This window comes from Myodes glareolus, chromosome 16 (genome assembly GCF_982192425.1).
Source record: "Myodes glareolus chromosome 16, mMyoGla1.1, whole genome shotgun sequence".
Lineage (NCBI taxonomy): Eukaryota > Metazoa > Chordata > Mammalia > Rodentia > Cricetidae > Myodes > Myodes glareolus.
This window is the reverse complement of record NC_142041.1, coordinates 16,109,547-16,129,463: the sequence shown is the minus strand read 5'-3', so window position 1 is coordinate 16,129,463 and position 19,917 is coordinate 16,109,547. Positions and strand designations below refer to the sequence as shown.

Sequence of the window (19,917 nt, the reverse complement as noted above, 5' to 3'; positions counted from 1 at the left end):
TTCATTCATGGAACATAATTTACATTTTAATGTGTTTTTCGTAAACAAAGTTTGAATTTTAATATAGCATGATTAATGCAATTAATTAATATACCAAAGTAAATATGTATCACTCTGTCCTGATATATATTTAAACATCGAAAGAGATGATTGATTGATAGATTTTATAGAGACAGAGACAGACATATAGGTGGATTGTGGAAAGTACATGAATAAAGGAAAGATAGATGATAGGCAATAGACAGTTTAAAGGTAGATGATAGAAATATGGGTAACAATTGATTAATAGTAGATACAGATTTATTCTCCTTTTGAAAGCATAGCTCCATACTTTTGAGAATTTTTTTTCCTTTAGATATTATTTTGAAGAGTTCTGTCAGATCTGTCACAAGTTTTCTGAATTAAATCTAGATGATGAATATAAGGAACACTTTTTTATAGTTAATGTCTCAGAATTACATATGGAATGGTGCAGCTTGGGTGTTTGGAAATTCTTACAAATGAGTGTCTGCTTTAAACACATGACTTAATGTGAATATTGAATATTCTGATGGGTTTTGTGTTTCACAAAAAAATTCATGCCCTTTAGGGAAAAAATGGACTTTCCTGGACAATCATAGCTTTAAGAATAGTCAGTCTGCTGGATTATGTAAAAAAAACTAAAGTATTCCATTCTTTATTATCAGCTGGAAGGAGCTTCCAGCTCTTCTAGTTCCAATATCCTTGTTCATGCTACAGCATCTTCAGTGGCCTTCAATTTGCAGGAACGTGTCTTGCTACTCTCTCCTTTATCAAAAGATGGCCTAGGATGGTATTAATTGAGGCATTCCCTCTCAGTAGTTTTAGGGACTAATGAGTAATCTGTTCTTAATTTTCTCTCAAATTAATGTGTGCACAAGATTTTCCATGGGTGAGGAAAGTAGAGTATAGATTGTTTAGGGATGAAGTGGATCGAATGGTGTACTGAACTGGTCATGTGAGCCGGACACTAGCATATTCATAGAGAATTACGATGGTTCATGATCCAGCATCTGTGATTGTCACAGAAAGACCCCACTATCTAAGGACTGCTAGTGGCAGTTTAGCATTTACAGGGAAATCCAGTATTATATGCTAGAAGAATAAAATTCTGTCACGTAATTTGTGGTCTCTGTGGGATGCCTAAAGAATACTCAGTAATTAAAATTTCCAGCTGTACCCTTCTGATATTTTTAGTAAGGCTACTATCAAATAAAAATAAGCTTGTGGGTGTTAATCTAGTGAAATAACTAATCTACTGATTAATTAATCAACCTGAGTATTAAAATAATTTGATAAATATGTATAGCAATAAATGAAACTTATTTGAATGAAAATAGTCTTTTTAAAATTGAAAATGTTGTGTTTACTTAATATGAGTCAATATAGCACCAGTCTATTCTCAGTCATTTGTTAGTCTCTAGGAAATATTTGAAAAATTTGATCATTTACTTGTTGCTGCTGTTATGAAAATTAACAGCCTTATTAAAATAAAATATACACACGGTATTCTTCACTCCTATGCTACAGATTAAGTACAGTTACAAAATGCTGCAAACATCACCAAATCCACTTTGGAAACTTTCCATATTCCCAGAAGAACATTTTTATTTATGAGTGATTTCTCTTTGCAGCAGTTATATTTTGAGAAATTTAGAATTTTATATATTTGTGTGTTTCAACATTTTCCTTATATGCATCACTATGTACTCTGTGTGCACAGTACCCATGAAGAAAAAAAGACTGTTAGATACCCTAGAACTCGAGTAATGGACAATTGTTGACTGTAGTGTAGGTGCTGGGACTCAAACCCATGTTCTTTGCAAGAGCAAAAAGTGCTCATAACTGTTGATCTATTAGACCACATTTTTAAAAATATCACACTGTTTACAGTCTTCCTCTCATCTGTGCACCCCCTTCTATCCCTCTATTTTCTCTCAAATTCATGATGTCTTTACCATTGTTATTGTTTTACACACACACACACACACACCCTGCTGAGTCCATTTAGTTTTTCTCTGTGTATGCTTTGCTTTCAGGGTCAATTACTTTTATTGGATAATCAATTAGTGCACAACCAATTAGGGCACTCATCTCTGGGGAAGTCTTATTTGCCTGTACCACCTCTCTGTCTAGGGCAGAACTCCTGGGGGTTTTCCCTTTTCACATTTAGCCTGTTTATTAATGTGCTCTGATCTTGTTTAGGCAGCCATTTTGTTGAGGTGATTATATTATAGCTTCCCTGTCCTTTATGAGAGACACAAACTTTTAGCAAAATTACTGATTCTCTGACCCTTATGGTCTTTGCTCTCCATCTTTCATGATGTTTCCTAAGTGTAGAGTTGTCTTGTATATGTATCAGTTGGCGTTCTCAACATTTTAACCAGTCGCGCCTTTCTGTAATGGTCTCTGCCTGGTGAATAGAAAAGTTTCAAAGATGAGGACTGAGAGATTCACTTATTTGTGAGTGTAGACAGAGGCTTTGGTTCTGCCTGGTCCGGCAACTGTTCAGTCCCAAAGATACACACAGAGGATCTTATTAATTATAAATTGTTTGGCCTATTAATGCTCAGGTTGATTATTAACTAGCTCTTACAACTTAAATTAACCCATAGTTCTTATATATGCGTAGCCATGGGGCTTGGTACTTTTTCTCAGTGAGGCATTCTCATTTTGCTTCCTCTCTGTCTGACTTGTGACTGCATCACTGTCTTTCCTCTTCCCAGCATTCTCTTAGTCTGGTTGCCCCACTTATACTTCCTGCCTGGCTACTAGCAAATCAATGTTTAATTAAACTAATATGAGTGACAAATCTTTACAGTATACCAAAGCGTTATCCCATGGCACATGAGTGCCAAGATAAGTATTTTTAATTCAGTTGTGGATTACATTGGTTTAATAAAGGGGCAATCGTATATTCTCATCTGGGGTCCATGACCTCACTAGCATTGAAAGCACTAGCTTTCTAGTACCAGACATTATTTACCTCCTGCTGAGTTGGGCTTAGTTTTAACTAGATAGCTGTGCATTACCACTAAGATATGAGTGTTACTATTATCTCCTTAGGCATATCTTCTTAGGCTGGTCACTGTCAGGGTTCATAGTTGTCATAGCTGGGAATACTAGTTTTCTTCTCTTGCCAGCCTGTATAGAACCTTTTAGTATTTGGAAAGTTATTCTTCATGGAGGAAACTTTTGGGTCAGTCAGGATGTAGTGCATATTGTACCAGATTTCAGTTATTAGTGTCCATATTTATAATTCAAAGTGCATAATGATAACATCAGGTAAACAACAAAAGTATCTTTGTTAAACAATAACAACTACTTTCCATAATTCTTGTACTTGACATCTTTATCATTTAAATTTGAAAATTTTTCATTTCTTATACCTTTTGATACATTTTCTTTTTAATGTGATTTTCATTAAGAATACTTGACTTAAGTATTTTAATGTATTTTAGTTAGTTTATATTGGAATTATTAATTTTATTTATGTACAACTGTTTAAATAATTTAAAAACCCATCTTGGAACACTTCACATATTAAACGAATAAGTAAGAGCTATACTTCAACCGTATAATGTTTTGCTGAAATTATAACATTTAAACATTATTTCTAAAGCCCAAATTTCAGTGGCTGTTGTCTCAATCATAAACATGTTGTTTCTTCTAGCCATGCAATCTGTGTTAGGAGACATGCTGTTCCTGTGAATTGCTTGAGAGAGGAAAGGAGATTTTGGTACACAATTTTAGTCCATGAATCAATGCTTCTTTTGTTCTGAGCCTGTGGTAGGGGATATCATGGCCAGGAAGAGAAAAGAGCAAGAGTCCTGCCATATCCTTTGTGAACATGGCTTTAATGACCAGGCTTTCTCCCATTAGCTCACATATTTTACCATCACAGCCACTTTCTACAGTGTGATCTTGGGGCTGAATCTAACAGCCAAGCCTCTTGACTCTTCTCCAAATCATGGCTAACTCCTTTGTGCTTATTTCTTGTTTTGATTTACCCTGACCACACTATGCTGCTCCTGTCCTCTGAAACATGCTTCTGGCAGGCCCTGTGAATGTGAGAAAGCTACTCTGAACCTTACTCTCTTCATTTCTCTAAGGCACTTGTTATAAGTGACTAATTGATGAGACCCTACCCTCACTAATGGATTGACACTCCTATGAGGAGTTTCAGGAAATACTCTTGTTTCTTTTGCCTCTGCCTCTTATCACATAAGCTGGCAGCAGGAAGATGCTATCTTGCACGTAAAGTATGAGTCATTGTGCTTCATTCTGTGGAAAGAAGGGAATGAACACATGCGTGCTCAATGAATGATAAGCACCAATACGTGGACTTAATCCACCATCCCACTCTAATCTAGCTTGACAAGCATACTGGGCTTTGTGTAAGGAGTGTCTTAGCGAAGCACAAGTGATCAGTTGCAGCTACAGGAATTTATATGTGGGTGAGAGCTATCAAGTTGGTAACAGTAGAATTGAAGTGTCAGTGTAGCAGAAGATGAGGCAGAGAGGGAGCTAATTATGTCTACGTGATCCTGGGGCTACCTCTACATAGTGTGGAAATACTCATTCAAGCCCTGTCCTCTACAATAGACTTTAGGTTTTGAAAAGGGAACTGTATCCGATTTTACAGTCCTAGTATCTAGCAGTGGTCATCAAAAAGCCCATAGTACCATGTCTAGTGCTCCCTGAATGCCGAACACTGCTCCTCTAAAATAGCATAAGCCTGAGCTATCAAAACTAGGGCAGGACAGAAAATTATTTAAACTGCAAGCAATGGCAGAACTCCAAAAGGCCTTTAGCATTAAAACTAATACAAGCACACATTGTACACTAGAGTGGAACCTCTACATTGGGCAGAGTGATGCTGTAACCCATAATTCTCTAGCAGTTGCTTTCTGCTTTTACAGCCTTGTTGAAAAGCTTTGTGAATCTTTAAATGCTCTGAGCTTCAGAGATTTTCTTTTATTACCCAAGCTCTGTTAATTTTATTGGTTCCCTCAGTCTTGAGAGCCTCTCTTCTCTTTCCATGGGCAGCACTTCAATTCAGGACAAAGTACCTAAACACTGTGAGCTTTCATCATGAACTATATCTGTTATGATCCTGTTGATATTTGGCTTCTAAGTCAATATAACTATAAAAAGTGCTGTTACTTGTAAATTACCCAGTATCTAGTATTTGGTGTATCTTTAGAAACCAACACTGTCACCCATATAATTCAAAACTCCTGCCAATTAAGCACAAGTTTTGCCTGTCTCTTAATTATTTAGACACATGCAATTTTTAAGAAAATAAACTTAGTAACAAATAACATACTAACCTAGTTGTTGTTTTTTGCTTTAAATTTTTGTTAATATCACACAAGCTAGTATTATCTGAGAACTGCAATTGATAAAATGCCTCCATGAGATTTGGCCGTAAGGCCATATCTAGCCTCTCCATTCAGCCAGATGCTGACCATTCCTCTCCAGAGTCTATCATGATAAGTGCTGTCCTCATCCTGAATTGAGGTAACTTCATGCAACAAATGGAAACCAATACAGAAAAGCACAACCAACCAAAGTATAGAGTCATGGAAGCAAAGGTCATCCAGGCACAAGTACTTCTCTCTGTCCCATTGTCTGCATGACTCAGTGTTACAGCATCACTCTGTCCAATGCAGAGAGGTTCCATTCTAGCTTAAAGCCTGTGCTTTTGTTAGACTAACAGCCTTTCTGACACTTGCTTGCATTTTAAATAATTTTCTGCTCTTCCCTAAGTTTCATAGCTCAGCCAGCATATATACTACAGTCGAAAGACAGAATAAAGAGCAGTACAGTCAGCTAACCACCTCAGAGCACTGTCCTTGGGAGGAAGCTGAAGCAGGAGCATTATTCTATTGAGCTAAGTAGCTTCTAATCTCTAACGAGGAGTGCCTCTAGCTGGCATACACCAGTTCAAATCTTAATAGAAAAGTGTGCTCTTTCCACTGGGCAAAAGTGCTCATTCTATGGGCTATCACAGTCCTCAAATATACTGGATGAAGCAGAGCAGGCAAACTTGAACCCAAAAGACTTCTTTACGTCAGAAATGACTCCAGATGGAAGCTGAGTCACATGTGGGTTCCTCCATTCACCACCATTCAGAATTCCATATCCTTTTATGATTGCATGTCATCTGTTCACCTCTAAAACACGAGTATAAAATTATCAGCTTGAATTTCTTCCTAAAGACTAAAGCATGGTTCAAAGGCACAAAATTACTTCATAAAGAAAAAAAATATATGGATGAAAAGAATATCATGTAAGGAAAGAAATGAGAGGATTTTACTGTCATCTAAATATAGGATATTTGTAGTTTGCACTTTTATTTTTTGGCACGGTTTAGGTACAAAACTTAAATATAAGATGGCTGACCATGACTACTGCACATTACACACCCTGACTGACAACTCCATGCCGAAGTCTGAAGCTGCGGATACCTGCTCTCCCCAAAACGATTTACACATGATCTTCCTGCTTCATCTGTTTTTGCAGATGTAGTGTGGCACGTGTCCCAGCGCACTTGGTGAAACCGTGCAGATCAGGCAATGAGGGTCTGTTGGTTTGACATAGGCTCTGGAGAGCATTATCAATAGCTGAGGGGTTTTCTTCAGCCTTTTTGGTCTTTCTACCCATCTGGAAAACATTTAACACAAGAACCCTTTCCAACCAAAGAGAAGCAAAATTTATAGTCCAAGTAGTGCCACTAACAGTTAAGTTTTGAGTGCTTAGAACTGTGATCCTTTGGGTCAGGCTTCCCTTTGCCTCAAATAAAAACTGCTTTTGTGAATTTAAGATACTAAGCCTCTGTGTGATTATTTGGGAACTGGTGTGAGGAAGAAGAACATCTAACAACAATCAAAGTTCATATGATGCCGCAGGGCAATTGGTAATGAAAAATCCCCAGACTATCTTAATACAAAATATACAGCTTTAATAAACAGAAGTAAGAGTTACAACAGCTTACACCAGAATCCAAATGATTCGTCCGGACACAGGAGCCAGGCGAAAAAAGGGGCTAGCGGAGTGCACTTGTTAGGTTTACAGGCAGGCTTTAGCCTGAGGGCGGCACGCCCCAAAAACAGAATGTGATTGGCTGAACTCCCCTATCATTCATATGAACACCCAAAGACCAAGGCAACATACACAGTGCCTGCAATGGGTCTATACCTGTTCCTCTACAGTTTAGTATTTTTGTGAAGGTCCTGGGTATATGAAAAAGTGAGTCTTTGAATCCTGTGCATTCTACTGGGATCTCTATCTTTTGCTTGTTTTTTTTTTCTTAAATTCACAAAAGCAGTTTTTATTTGAGGCAAAGAGAAGTCTGACCCAAAGGATAAGTAAATAATGTTTTTAATACGTAATTTTATGTTAAAATTGCATAAATTCAATTGTATAAGGAGCAGTGCTAACAAACACTCCCATTTTTATTACTAAAACAGGCAAAACATAAGATGGTGTTTATAGATAGTATAAGAAAATGTAAGTACAGTAAGGGAATACATTTGGTGTTATGTTTTATAATCCTTGATCACGTGAAAGAGACAAGAATACTCCTCTCAGGCCTTTGCCTTCCTCACAGAAATAATGTGGATATGGCAGGGCATTCTCTTCATGTATGTCATATGTATAGAACAACCTATAATATATGTATATATATGTTAATATGTATATATACATATCTAGATATGCACATATCTAATTCAAAATGTGAATATATATAATTCAAATTTTTAATTAGATTTGGTACCAAACTATATATAAATTTGGCAATTATTAGTAGCCGCATAATTATTACTAATACTAACAGGGCAGGACCACCAAAAGCATTTTTTACTCAAGCCATCATGGACAATACTGATGAGTGGAAGACATTTTATCTAATTCCTCTCACAGAAAATCTAACTGACCTTGTAGTAAGAAAATCTGAGGTATTAAATCTGTGCATGCCAGGAAATTGTTCACATTCAATGTTGTCTCAGTGATTGCAAACAATCAATTGATGCTTCATTTTAGGAATTGTCCATTTCTTTTTTTTCATATTTAATAAATAACAAGCGTTTTTCATGACTTTTAACAAAATAAAATAAAACAATATAAAAGGAAAATCATCACATTGAAGTTGGATAAGGAAAACCAGTAGAAGTAAAAAATTCACAAGAGAAGGTATCGAAATCAGAGAGCCTCTTATTCATACATTCAGGAATCCCATAAAAGCACTAAACTGTAAAGTATAATGTATACACAAAGGATTTGGTAAAGACCTATGTAGACCCTGTGCTTGCTTCTTCAGTTTCTGTGCATTTATACGAGCTTTGCTCAGTTGATTTAGAGGGTCTTATTCTCCTGTTGCCCTCCAACCCCTTTGGCCCACGCACTCCTTTCATTTCCCTACCAAGGAAGAAAGAACACAGGAAACCCTGACTGCTCTTAGGGATGGAGAGGGAGGAGGAGAGGGAGTGGGGGGAGTGGGAGGGTGTTGGGAGGAGGGGCAGAAATGGAAACTTTTATAATTTAATAAACTTTGGGGAAAAAAAGAACATATGAGTGAATGTTCTATGTAGGAACAGTTCTCCTTCTCTATGTTCAATTAGTTGTGTGGGTGTGATCTTCAGCAATGGAACCTTGCAGTCAGTTTGTATAGAGCAACTGTTGTTTGGAGATTTCCATGAGGCCTCTTGGCCAACAACTCCATTGGATGCATCACAGTCCCAGTCCTAGAAGGTTTGTTTAGTGACAAGAGATGGACAGTTGGGAGTCTGTCATACTTGTTATTTAGAAACTTTATTAGGATCACTTTTATACATTTCAGGAAGTTTTAACTGAACTACATTTCCCTACTGCTCCTCTAACTGGCTCTCATGTCTATCTCTGTCCATTCATATTTTCTTATTCAGCCCCATCTACCCTCCCACACTCCACCTGATCCTTTCATTTATGTCCTACCCCAGCCCGAATTCTCCCATAAATTTTATTGTATTTTATCCTCCCAGGGAGATATATATCCACTTCTCCCATTTCCTTCCTGTATGTCTAACCTCTTTGTATCTACAGATTGTAACTTTGTTATAATTTATTTAATAGATAATATTTGTGTGTAAGTGAAGACATGCCATATTTGTATTTCTGAGTCTGGGTTACCTCACTAAAGCTGATTTTTCCTAATTCCATTCATTTGCCATGAATATCATGGTGTCATGTTTTTAAAGAGCTGAGTAATACTCTATTGAGTCGATTTACCACATTTTCTTTATCCATTCTTCTGTTGCGGAACATCTAGGTTGTTTATAATTTCTGGTTACTATGAATAGAGCAGCAATAAAAATGATGGCGCATATGCCCTTGTTGTATAATGACATATCCTTTGAGTATATGCCCAAGAGTGGTGTAGCAGGATCCTGAGGTAGACTAATTCCCATCTTTCTGAAAAGCTGTACATACTGATTTCCTTAGTGGTTTCTCAAGTTTGCACTCCCACCAGCAATGCAGGAGTGCTCCCCTTACTCCACAGTGGATTAGTTTTTCAATACAAGTAAACTAAATAAACAATATTGATGACATACTGTTCATATTTACATATATACCTTGGTGAGACACAAATATTTTCCTACTCATTGTTATAGACTCTTATGTGTACACTTGAAATTATCCTAATCTTATTTTTTTCAGGACTAATGTTAGATAACCATAGAGGTCAGAATTTCTACTGCAGACATTTTTCACTTTACTCGGAAAATAATAGTACTATCTCACTGAAGAATTTACTTAAGTTATGTCTTTGAAAAACTTTGTTGACACCTGATATATATGTTAAATGATAGACTGAATATTAAAAGATAACCTTTAAAGAATGAATTTAAATCTATATATTAATATTGGGGTATATTACTACATAAGATTAACTTTTATGTTTAACATACATAACTTTTGGCTTAAATGCAGGCATAAACTTTGTTGACTTACTTGTTTCCATTTCTCTTTCCTTTTAGGCCATACTTTGGAGGTATAAATTCTCTCAGCTTAAAGGCTCATCAGATGACGGCAAAAGCAAAATAAAATTTTTGTTTCAGAATTCAGACACTAAACAAATTGAAGCAAAGGTAAACACAAAAGATCCATCACACAATACATTTCCAAATACATCAGTGCCTTGAAGATGCAACGAGGAGAATGTGTAGGATAAATAAACAAAAATGTTTTCCACCTACCTTGAAATATCTACCTTGACTCTAGAGTACTTTTACTTTAAGGCTTTAGTAACAGATTTTCACTGAAAGATAATGCTCTAGATAAATTATGCCCAACTGATTCTGGGTCTTAGTTTTAATTTGGTATGAACTACAATTACATAAGACTAAAACAACATGCCAAGACCTGAAGGGGCCATACAGCAGTTTCTTAATTTTAAAAAAATACCTTGGTAATTTAGCTGCTTCGTAGTAATCTACCAAACCTTAAATAGGAGTATAAATTTTCAAAGAATATGGTTTTAAGCAAATATGGAATAACTGCTAATTAGTTATAATTTAAAGAAGATGAATTAGTCAATGACTTTCCACATAGTTTTACCTAAGTTATAGTCAACTGGAATATGATAGTGCTGTTGTTAGGTCATGGAAAGTTTAAACAATTTTATATGTATATTGTCCTCATGACGCTGGAAATAATTCTAGAAAACGATGTCTCCACTCCCAATCAAGTTTGTCCTTAAGGTTAGGGACAATTGTCATCTGTTAGGGTTGGTTATAAGTGGTACAGGGTTGGGGCAGAAATGAAGTGACTCAGGGTTCTTCTGAAAAAAAAGGGGAAAGGATGGGATGGGTTAATTGATAGATCAGTATATCTATTTGTGAACTATTAGTTATAGACAATTTACATTGGAATAGATTCTTGTATATTGATACAAATTCAAATTATATTATTATACTGAATATGCTCCTATTTCTGTTTACAAGAGTTGCATATCTATACAAATTTATTTATCATATTGTGTGCATGCATGTATCTACCTCTACTTAAGATATTTTGTATATTGATGCAATTTCAGGATATATTTCTCACATTGCACTATACATTTCCACCTCTGATATGTATATTCTTAATGATAAGTAACTTATTTCATGAGTCACACTATTGTTCTAAAAAATTACGTTAGTTCTTTCCATATATCGAGTCACATTTCCCTCTACTAAGTCCTTTGAAATTTACAGTAAATTTATGAAGACAAAGATAGGAAACAAGATCCCCATCTGCCTGCCCTACTCATTGTTTCTTGATGTTGGGGAATGTTTCTTAGATTCAGCAGAAGGGTAGATCCTATTTTCCCATCCATTCAATTAATCTGTGTCTTTTTATTTATTTTATTATTTTGAGGAATTGAGATTATTGATCATTGATATTAAGAGATATCAGTGACAAATGGTTATTCCTTCTGGTCATTTTGTTGGTATTAATGGTAACAGTAGTGGTAGTGTGTGTGTGTTCTTCCTTTTTTGGTTTGTTGATGTAATATCCCTTAATTTCTGAGTTTTCATGAGTGTAGTTAACTTCCTACACTCATGTAGGAAATCCTAGTTAGGATTTTCTTTATAGCACACTTTGAAGGGCTGGATTACTAGATAGATATCATTTAAATTTGACTTTATTACAGAATTTCTTATTTTTTCTATAGTATTAGGATGTTTTGCTGGATCTAATAGTCTGGACTGGCGTCTGTGGCCTCTTAGAGTCTGTTGTACATCAAACCACTTCTTTTGTTTTTCAGAGTCTCCTTGAGAAGTCAGGTATTATCTTAATAGATCTACTTTATTTGTCACTTTCTCTTTTTCCATGGTAGGTTTTAATATTTTTTCTTTGCTCTGTAAGCTTATTGTTTGATTATTATGTGGCATGGGGATTTTGTTTCCTGGTACAATCTATTTGATATTCTGTAACCTTGTACCTTTCTTAATAAGTATTTTCTTTAGGTTTGAAATTCTTTTCTATGATTTTGTTGAAAGTATTCTCTGGGCCTTTGAGCAGGGATTCTTCTCCTTTCTATATTTCTATTATTCTTGGGTTTGGTGTTATTATAGTATCACAGATATCCTTGATGTTTAGTGTCAGAAAATTATAAAATTAACATTTTCTTAAACCACTGTATCCATTTTTTTCATCATATCCCCAGAGCCTGAAATTCTTTCTTGCATCTCTTGTATTGTGTTGGAAAAGCTTGCCTCTGTTGTTTCTGTTCTATTTAATAGGTTTCATGTACCCTGATAGTAGGTTTCTCTGCCAAAACAGTAAGACAGATCAAGCCAATTTGAAAAAGCAAAAGGACATGTTTATTTTGAGTAAGGCAGTTCCTGGATGAATTCTCTAGTCCCCAGAGAAGACACAGAAATTATGTTCCGAAACTTTAATGGGAAGTTTAAATACCTTTTAGTTGACAGGTGATGACAATGTGTTCTCCAAAACTGGGTTTGTACACAAGTATGGTACACTTTTAGGCAGGAACTTTGTTTGTAACTTCTTTGGAGGAGTACCAGCTGCAGCCATAGTGCAGAACTGGGCTTTTGGTACCTTTTCTTTGTTGGGGTTCTTTGTTGTAGATTTCCATCTGAACACTACTAAAATTTTCATTTCCAGAACTTGCTCAGTTTGTTTTCTTTATTGCTTCTATTTCCATTTTCAAGTCTTGAAGAGTTTTATCCATTTCCTTTGTCTTTGTGTATTTTTTTTGGCTTTCTTAAAGGACTTTATTCATTTCATCTAGCAGCTTGTCTATTCCTAGATTTCTTTAAGGGATTTTCTCATTTCCTCCAAATATTTGTTTGTGTTTTCCTGAAATTTCTATAAGTGATTTTTTTCATATTTTAAGGAGCTCTATCATCTTCATATAGTTGCTTTTGTGCTTTTTTCCCCTTGTGCCTCCACTTGCTATGGTAGCGTTGCTGGAATTAGTAGAGGCATACTGCCCTGACACTTAGTGATTTTGTTCTTATGCTGGCATCTAGACATCTGTGTTTGGGAGGATTATAAATCTAGGTACTGATTTCTGGGTTTATCTTGTTTGGATGGATTTTTTGGCTTCATTTTCTGTTTTATCCATGAATTTTTGGAGAGTGTGGGGGCTGTGTGGTACCTGTTTTATTGGCCTGCTAAGCTGTTATGTTCATAGTGAGTGCCTCCTGGTACTGGAGGCTGGGCTTTAACAAAGAATTAGGGAAAGAAGGTTAGAAGGGGATATCTGTGGGCCTAGGAGACTTGGCAGGGTAGGAGGGAGGTTAACTGGTGTTCCCTTGCAGCATCTGTAGAATTGACTGAGGCATTGGTTCTATGAGTATAAAGAGAGAAGAGAAGGTTTGCAGGCAGTCTATTTGGTTTTCTGGTTTCTAGTTAGAGTTGAACAGGAGGTTCTTGCTTGAGTTTGAGGCTAGGCTATAGTGAGAAGTGTTGGGAGGGAGACTAGGTAGGGATGATATGGGATCCACAGGAGATGTGGGTATGGACGAAGGGACGCTGCAAATGATGATCAATTGCAATGTTACGAATGGGAATGATGGTTTAAATCTGTAGGAACAGCGAGCAACAACCATTTTTGATTTGGTTTTTTGGTTTATTTCTCCACTCTCTTTACTAAAGAGAAGATTATATTTAACGTGTGCTCGTCTATCTTTCTAGGTCACTTACAAGTTCGTAAAAAACTTTTCAATTTTTTTTACAAAAAATATCTTTTTTCATAGTAAGAAGATGATATTCATGTGGTTAAACAAAATGACCCATTTAAAGCACCTGATTTAAATCAGAATACACAAGGTAGTCTGATTTCTCTCCCACTCAAGCAGGATTGCTGTTCCTTAATTGTTCTATTTATTATTTCTATGTATTTCTGGATTCTAGGGATGAGGGCATATTTTTTTCTTCTACATACTATATGTACCTTGAGCTCACCTAGAAAAAAAACTTATCTATCACACACAAGTTGATATATACAAACTTTTCATTTTTAAAAAATGTACACGTATTTTATGACTTCTGCCTTGTATATCCAATGTAATTGCAAATGTAATGAAACAATTTCATCTTTGTGCTAGAACTGTTCCTCATAAAATGTCTCAGCATCTAGAATAAGAACTTCTCTCACTTGTACAACTTTACTTTCAAAGCTTGTACCTTTTCTTAATGAAAAACTTTCCAGTTTCTCACCCGTTTCAAACCTTAAGAGTTCGTCCTAAATATAGTAGCCAGGTGATCATTTTAGTAACTGTATCAGTTCTTACCATTATTACGTCTTGGTTTAGCATCGTCTTTCAATGTTTTTACTGTAAAAACCATAACAATCTGAAGAGCATAGCTGAGGTATTTATTCATGCTGACTCTTTTGTCTCTCTGACTTAATCTTCTTGTCATAAAGTCTCTAAGTTCTATGTTCCATGTCTAAAATCTTCCTAGAATGCCTTTATATGATTGTCTATTGGACTATATTACTTCTGTCTGAGATACTTTCCAATAAACGTTACAATGGTTCACCCTGGTATCCCTTCCAGTTATACCCCAAAAGGAAATGTGAATTGGCTAACTTACAATCTCTTAAATGCACTCTACCAACCCTTGATTTCTCTGACGTACCATCAGACTCTTCTTGTCTTTCTTTCTGATGCACCTTTTTTCAAAAGAAAGTGAAGATTGTAATGAATATTTATTGAATGACCAGATACTCAAATTTTGAAGCTATATTTTGCTTAGTACGGCTCATGGAAGAAAAAAAATGTCAGGAAAGCCCTGTTGTAAGGAAACAGCATGCAAAGCTTGTGGATATTTGAAAGTCTCAGTAAAATGAAAATTGGATGGAAAGGAAAGACTATCTTCTGTGAATCATCCAGGTGTGAACAAGGAGGCCCGAGGATGGCTATGGCTGTAAGAGTAGATCATGGGATGGAGGAGGTGATGTTGAATTAATGTCAAACCCAGATTCATCAGTCTCCTACAGTCTCTTCTCAGTATCTGTTTCTTCCTATCATACATTGCAAGCATTAAATTGGTAAAGATACAAAACTGTAAGGTCTTGATCAGCATCTAATTATTGGAAAATAATGAACAAGATGGGTAGAATAATTAAAACCCTAGATCTTACTTAAAATGCCCAGATATTTAGATAATTGGAGAGACCGATAAACAAGCTATGACATTCAACTTAATAGGAATAATTTTTAAGAAACATTGCTTTAATATTTGTGTTCAATGGCATTCAAAATTTTTATCTACATGAACTCAGAAGGACACATACAGACTTGTATAAATCTATATATACTATCTATACATATTATATATATATACTATGTCATAATATTATGGTATAATATATTATATTATGTATAAGTATATATGTATAAAATTAGAGAATATGAGACCGCAGATTTAAGAGGGGTGGATGTAATAGGGTAGTTGGGATGGAGAGAATAGGAGGAGAGGATATGGTAAATATTTCACAGAGGAGAGAAGGAGGAAGAGGAAATGATATAATATCTTAATTAATTTTTTAATTTGAATAAAATAATAAGATAATAATGACAGAATTTAAAAAACACTTTGTAAGTGGAAATTTTTGCGAAATACAATAAGTGAATGTATTTTACCACTTTCAGAAAATGAACTATACTAATCTGACTCTGAATTATGAAAAGGTAAAAAACAACTGTCGAGACAATGAAGGCTATTGTGTTCCTATTGCAAACCCCAAGAAAACACAGTAGGCCTGTGAATTTTCTTTAGGAGTTCTCTGATGTATTATAATCTGTTCTAATTTCTCCATCTTCCATCACAAATGTCAAACTAAATAACAAAAAACATGCCTCATTAATCTCAGATGTTTACTACATATGAATTCCTCTCCTTGCAATCATAAATAATCTGTATATCAGTTTCACTAAGCTTATAAATTTCTTAATCTGCCTTCAATTTTCTTGGCATTATAACATGTCTATGAGAGTACTGTATTTTCATATATTACGTATCCTGGATTCCAGATGTCTGTTACACACAAAAATGACGGCTTATTGACAACTTTGTGAAAAATAAAATTTTCCCCTGGTTTACTTATTTCTCTTTTCCTTCCAGGAGCTGGAATTTTCGAATTTATTTGCTGTTCTTCACTGTATTCACTCATTTTTTGCTGCCAAAGTGGCTTGTTTGGACCCTCTGTTTTTAGGCAATCAGGCTGCTGCTGCTGCTACTGCCACCTCTGCTTCTACAAGCAAAGCAAAGCACGTGGCTTGACATCCTGAGTTCTGCCTAGCAGCCCCCACTGTCACTCCTCGTCTTTGTCCCGCAGAGACCATGCTGTCACCATGTCAACTTGGAGTCGGACTGCAACTCCAGCAGGAAAAATGTAGGGAGGTATCTGCAGTGGACCTTACCCTGGCAGGTATCCACAAATAACCAGGAATGGGCAGAGCAGCCTATTCTCTCTCCTCGGATCTTTATCAGGACACAGCCGTCACCGTGTATGGTGATGAGTGATGGTGTAAAGTATGTAAATAACACAAAAATTGTAAGCTACCTATAAATAAAAATACCAATTAAATGGCTATTTCTCTATTTTAGATTATTTTGTATGACAGATGCATAGTGGGCCAGATCACGAACCAATGCCCTATCATTGTATTATGAGTGTAAATAAGTTAAAAAGTAAAGCAAGGCAAGCAGCATGCAATAATAATAAAAAAAACATTAAAACCTCAAGAATAGAAGTACCTTAACCCACCCACATGAGTTTCTTCCTATATTCCTACCTTATGTTTCCACATGAGCAATCCAGTTGTGTTTACCAGATTTTAAATCTTCTGAAGAATAAATAAAGATAATTACATTGGCCTGTGACACACACTAAGGAATGAAACATTCCTTCTTGGGTGAATGCTACAAAAATGTTTTATATTAAAAATGGCATTAGTCCTGAATGGCTAAAACACTCATGATTTTCCTGTTCTTCATGTAGACACAATTATACTTTTTTGCCTAATGATATTTATGCACAAACTAAACTTTAATAAATTGATATGACCCAAAATTCTTACAGAGAAAATTATGTCAACAAATTCTGTGTAAGAAATAGGACTTTGTAACCCTTTTCTGTTTGGTCATAAATCGAAAAGTTCCTGAAAAGTAGCCACAGAGGTGATAATTTCATTTGAGTATATTTATGAGTAAATTAAATATGATTTGTAAACAATTCTCAAAATACATGTCCTAGAATGCCATGGAGTATGATTAAGTAGTTATAGTAGATTAAGACTGCTGTAGCTAGCTTGTGTTAGCGTTAGGAAGGTGAAAAGACAGAAATAGGCAATATGGAGAATGTACTCACAGCTGACAATGGGGTCTTGCTAGTTACACAAAGCAGGAAGCTTTCTCTGGCCCTCATCTAAGGCTCTGTAGATGTCTGCTTTTAAACAACTGGGTACTTATTGAAAAGTAAGAAGGAAGCCCGTTTTTGCTTGTACACATTTCAGTTGATAATTGTTTTAGCCCTTTTTAAATGGCCAGTTTTCTAACAGGCAGCTCACTATTGTTTCCCATAGTAGAAGAAAATCTCATATAGACTTAAGAGGAAAATAAAATAATTTGTGAGGAGGAACACAAATCCATGAAAGTAAAGTCAACAAATAGTAAGCCATTTTCATGATCATTAGAAATATTAATTCATCTTGAGTCAGGTTAAGTGAAATCTCATAATGAGAACTGAAAAATGTAAGATGGGAACTAAAATATCTTTCCAAAAGAGCAAAAAAAATTAATAATAAAGGTTTACAAACTCTAAAAGAAATTCAATGTATCCCTACAATAGTAATATTGAAATTGTTGCTTACTATATCAACCAGACACAAAAACTATGGCAAATTTTGGATACCACCAATATCAGAATTCTGACTGTCTAACATAAAGTAGAAGGAGTGAATATGGCCACATTTGACTATCTCTTCTGAAGCCTCTGCTACTGAGCACGGTGCAGCCACGTGGTGGGTGGCATGGTGGGTGACCGGGTCGGTAGGGCTTGTGAAATGCCACATTCTTCTAAAACTAAAAAAGGAAATAATCTGGGGTTTTAAACAATGCAGAATTCTTCTGCAATCATGTAAGATAATTTCATGGGGCTGGAGAGATGACTGAGTTTTAAGGGTTATTATTGCTCCTGCAGACTTGCTTCGAGCACTCACTCAGTGATTTGTAACTACAGCAGGGGTTCCGATGCCCTTTTCTATACTCAGCAGCACTGGGGATGCATGTGGTGCAGGTGAAACAACACATAAAATAATGTAGATTTCACAAGGCTGTCTTTAAACATACAGAAACAAAGTATGCTTTTATTGTTGTTATCTCAAATAGTCTTGTGAAAACAGCAAAAGTATGAGATGAGATCTTTGAGTATAGAGCTAGTGTACTTACAGATACGTAAGTACATGTATAGAGACAAGTATAAATTGTTGACCTTAATTATATTGAAATAAAATTTTCCACATACATAGATAGCATAATTTGAATTCAGCTATAAAGTGTTGCTTGAAACAAAACATATTAAAACAACCTTAGTATTGTTACTATTTATAATATTGATCAACATATCTTCCTGCTGAAATGGCTGTTTAACACGATTAGTGGCGCAAGCAGCAGTTAGGAAAATACTGTTCTGATTTTCATCAGTTTAACAGGTAGTGTTTGATGCTTTCTTTATAGTGCTATTAAACACTGTTATTTGCTGTTGCTTCTTGGGCTACTTCAGTGAGAAAGTTTAGAAATGAATTGAAACACAGATTTCAATTTCTCCGTAACTTAGGTAGGTTCAAATATAGGAGATTTTTCTTTCAAAATTTGCAAGTTTGAGTATTAAGCACATATGAGAATGCTTCATGATTATTTCACCCCCCTCCAGTGCCTTGGTGGATGTGTATGCACATGCATGTGTATGGGGACAAATTCAAGGGCTTATTACAGTGTATACAGTGTAAATTTAAAGGGCAATGTAGTTATGGAGTTAGAGACAGGAGTTTAAAACCACTTGACAACTATTGAGAATGCCTTTTATGTGATTAAAATAGCAAACGATCAGGACTGAAATATATCAAAGCAGGGGCATTTGAATCTGTTATAGCGCAACTTCAAAAACACCTCAATCGATGATTTAAAAATAATAAATACTCCAATGCTTCCCATGCAATCTTACTTTTAAGGAGCAGGATGAGCTACTACAGTCTCACACGTTTCAGGCATGAACGACCTTCTATAAAGTCTTTGCTTATAAAAGTCATCCAACAAGAAGAAAGACAATGAATACCAAGTCAGTATTGGCAAACAGAGAAAGTACTTCATATAGACAGTGCGGTTTTCTCCTGGATACATGAGCTGATGAAGCCACATATCCTTTGCTTAGGTCACAATGATTGTTCATAGTATATTCCATGACGAATGCTGGGCTTAAGTGATGCTTGCTTTATCGCTGAGGGACAGTGATTCATAGCAATCACTTCACTTTACTGTTTCTATCCCGAAGTGTGGAGAAGCTCTAGCAGTGCAAGGACAAGCTTAAACTCCTCTCTGTAAGGTAAGTGTCTGTGTCCACACTCAATGGTAAATATTTTGTTCCTGTTGGTATTGCTGTGCTCAGGAACTTAAGGACTCTCTTCATCCACATCTCTAGAATTTCTGGTTGTATTTTGTTCTGACCCTTTAATACCCTAAACTCATGTCACTTTACGTTATACCTTGACTTTAATGATAATAAATAATAGAAATGTTATATATTTTATACATATTACAATGTAGTGAAATAGAAAGACAAAATGTAAATATATTTATTTCCTATTTAAATGTTTGGTGGATGTTTCTAAA

General features: G+C 35.6%; 1 protein-coding gene across 3 annotated transcripts in view; it reads left to right on the top strand.

The window, feature by feature from the left end:
• The window catches only part of Sntg1 (syntrophin gamma 1), a 482,604-nt gene extending 465,985 nt beyond the window's left edge, over window positions 1-16,619 (top strand). For all 3 annotated transcript variants that reach the window (XM_087897100.1, XM_087897099.1, XM_087897101.1), the window contains 2 exons: window positions 10,041-10,151; window positions 16,150-16,619. In XM_087897100.1, coding sequence (XP_087753226.1) covers window positions 10,041-10,151; window positions 16,150-16,308 — 270 coding nt within the window. In that variant the 3' untranslated portion in view covers window positions 16,309-16,619. The remainder of the gene's footprint in view (window positions 1-10,040; window positions 10,152-16,149) is intronic.
• The last annotated feature ends 3,298 nt before the right edge of the window (window positions 16,620-19,917 follow it).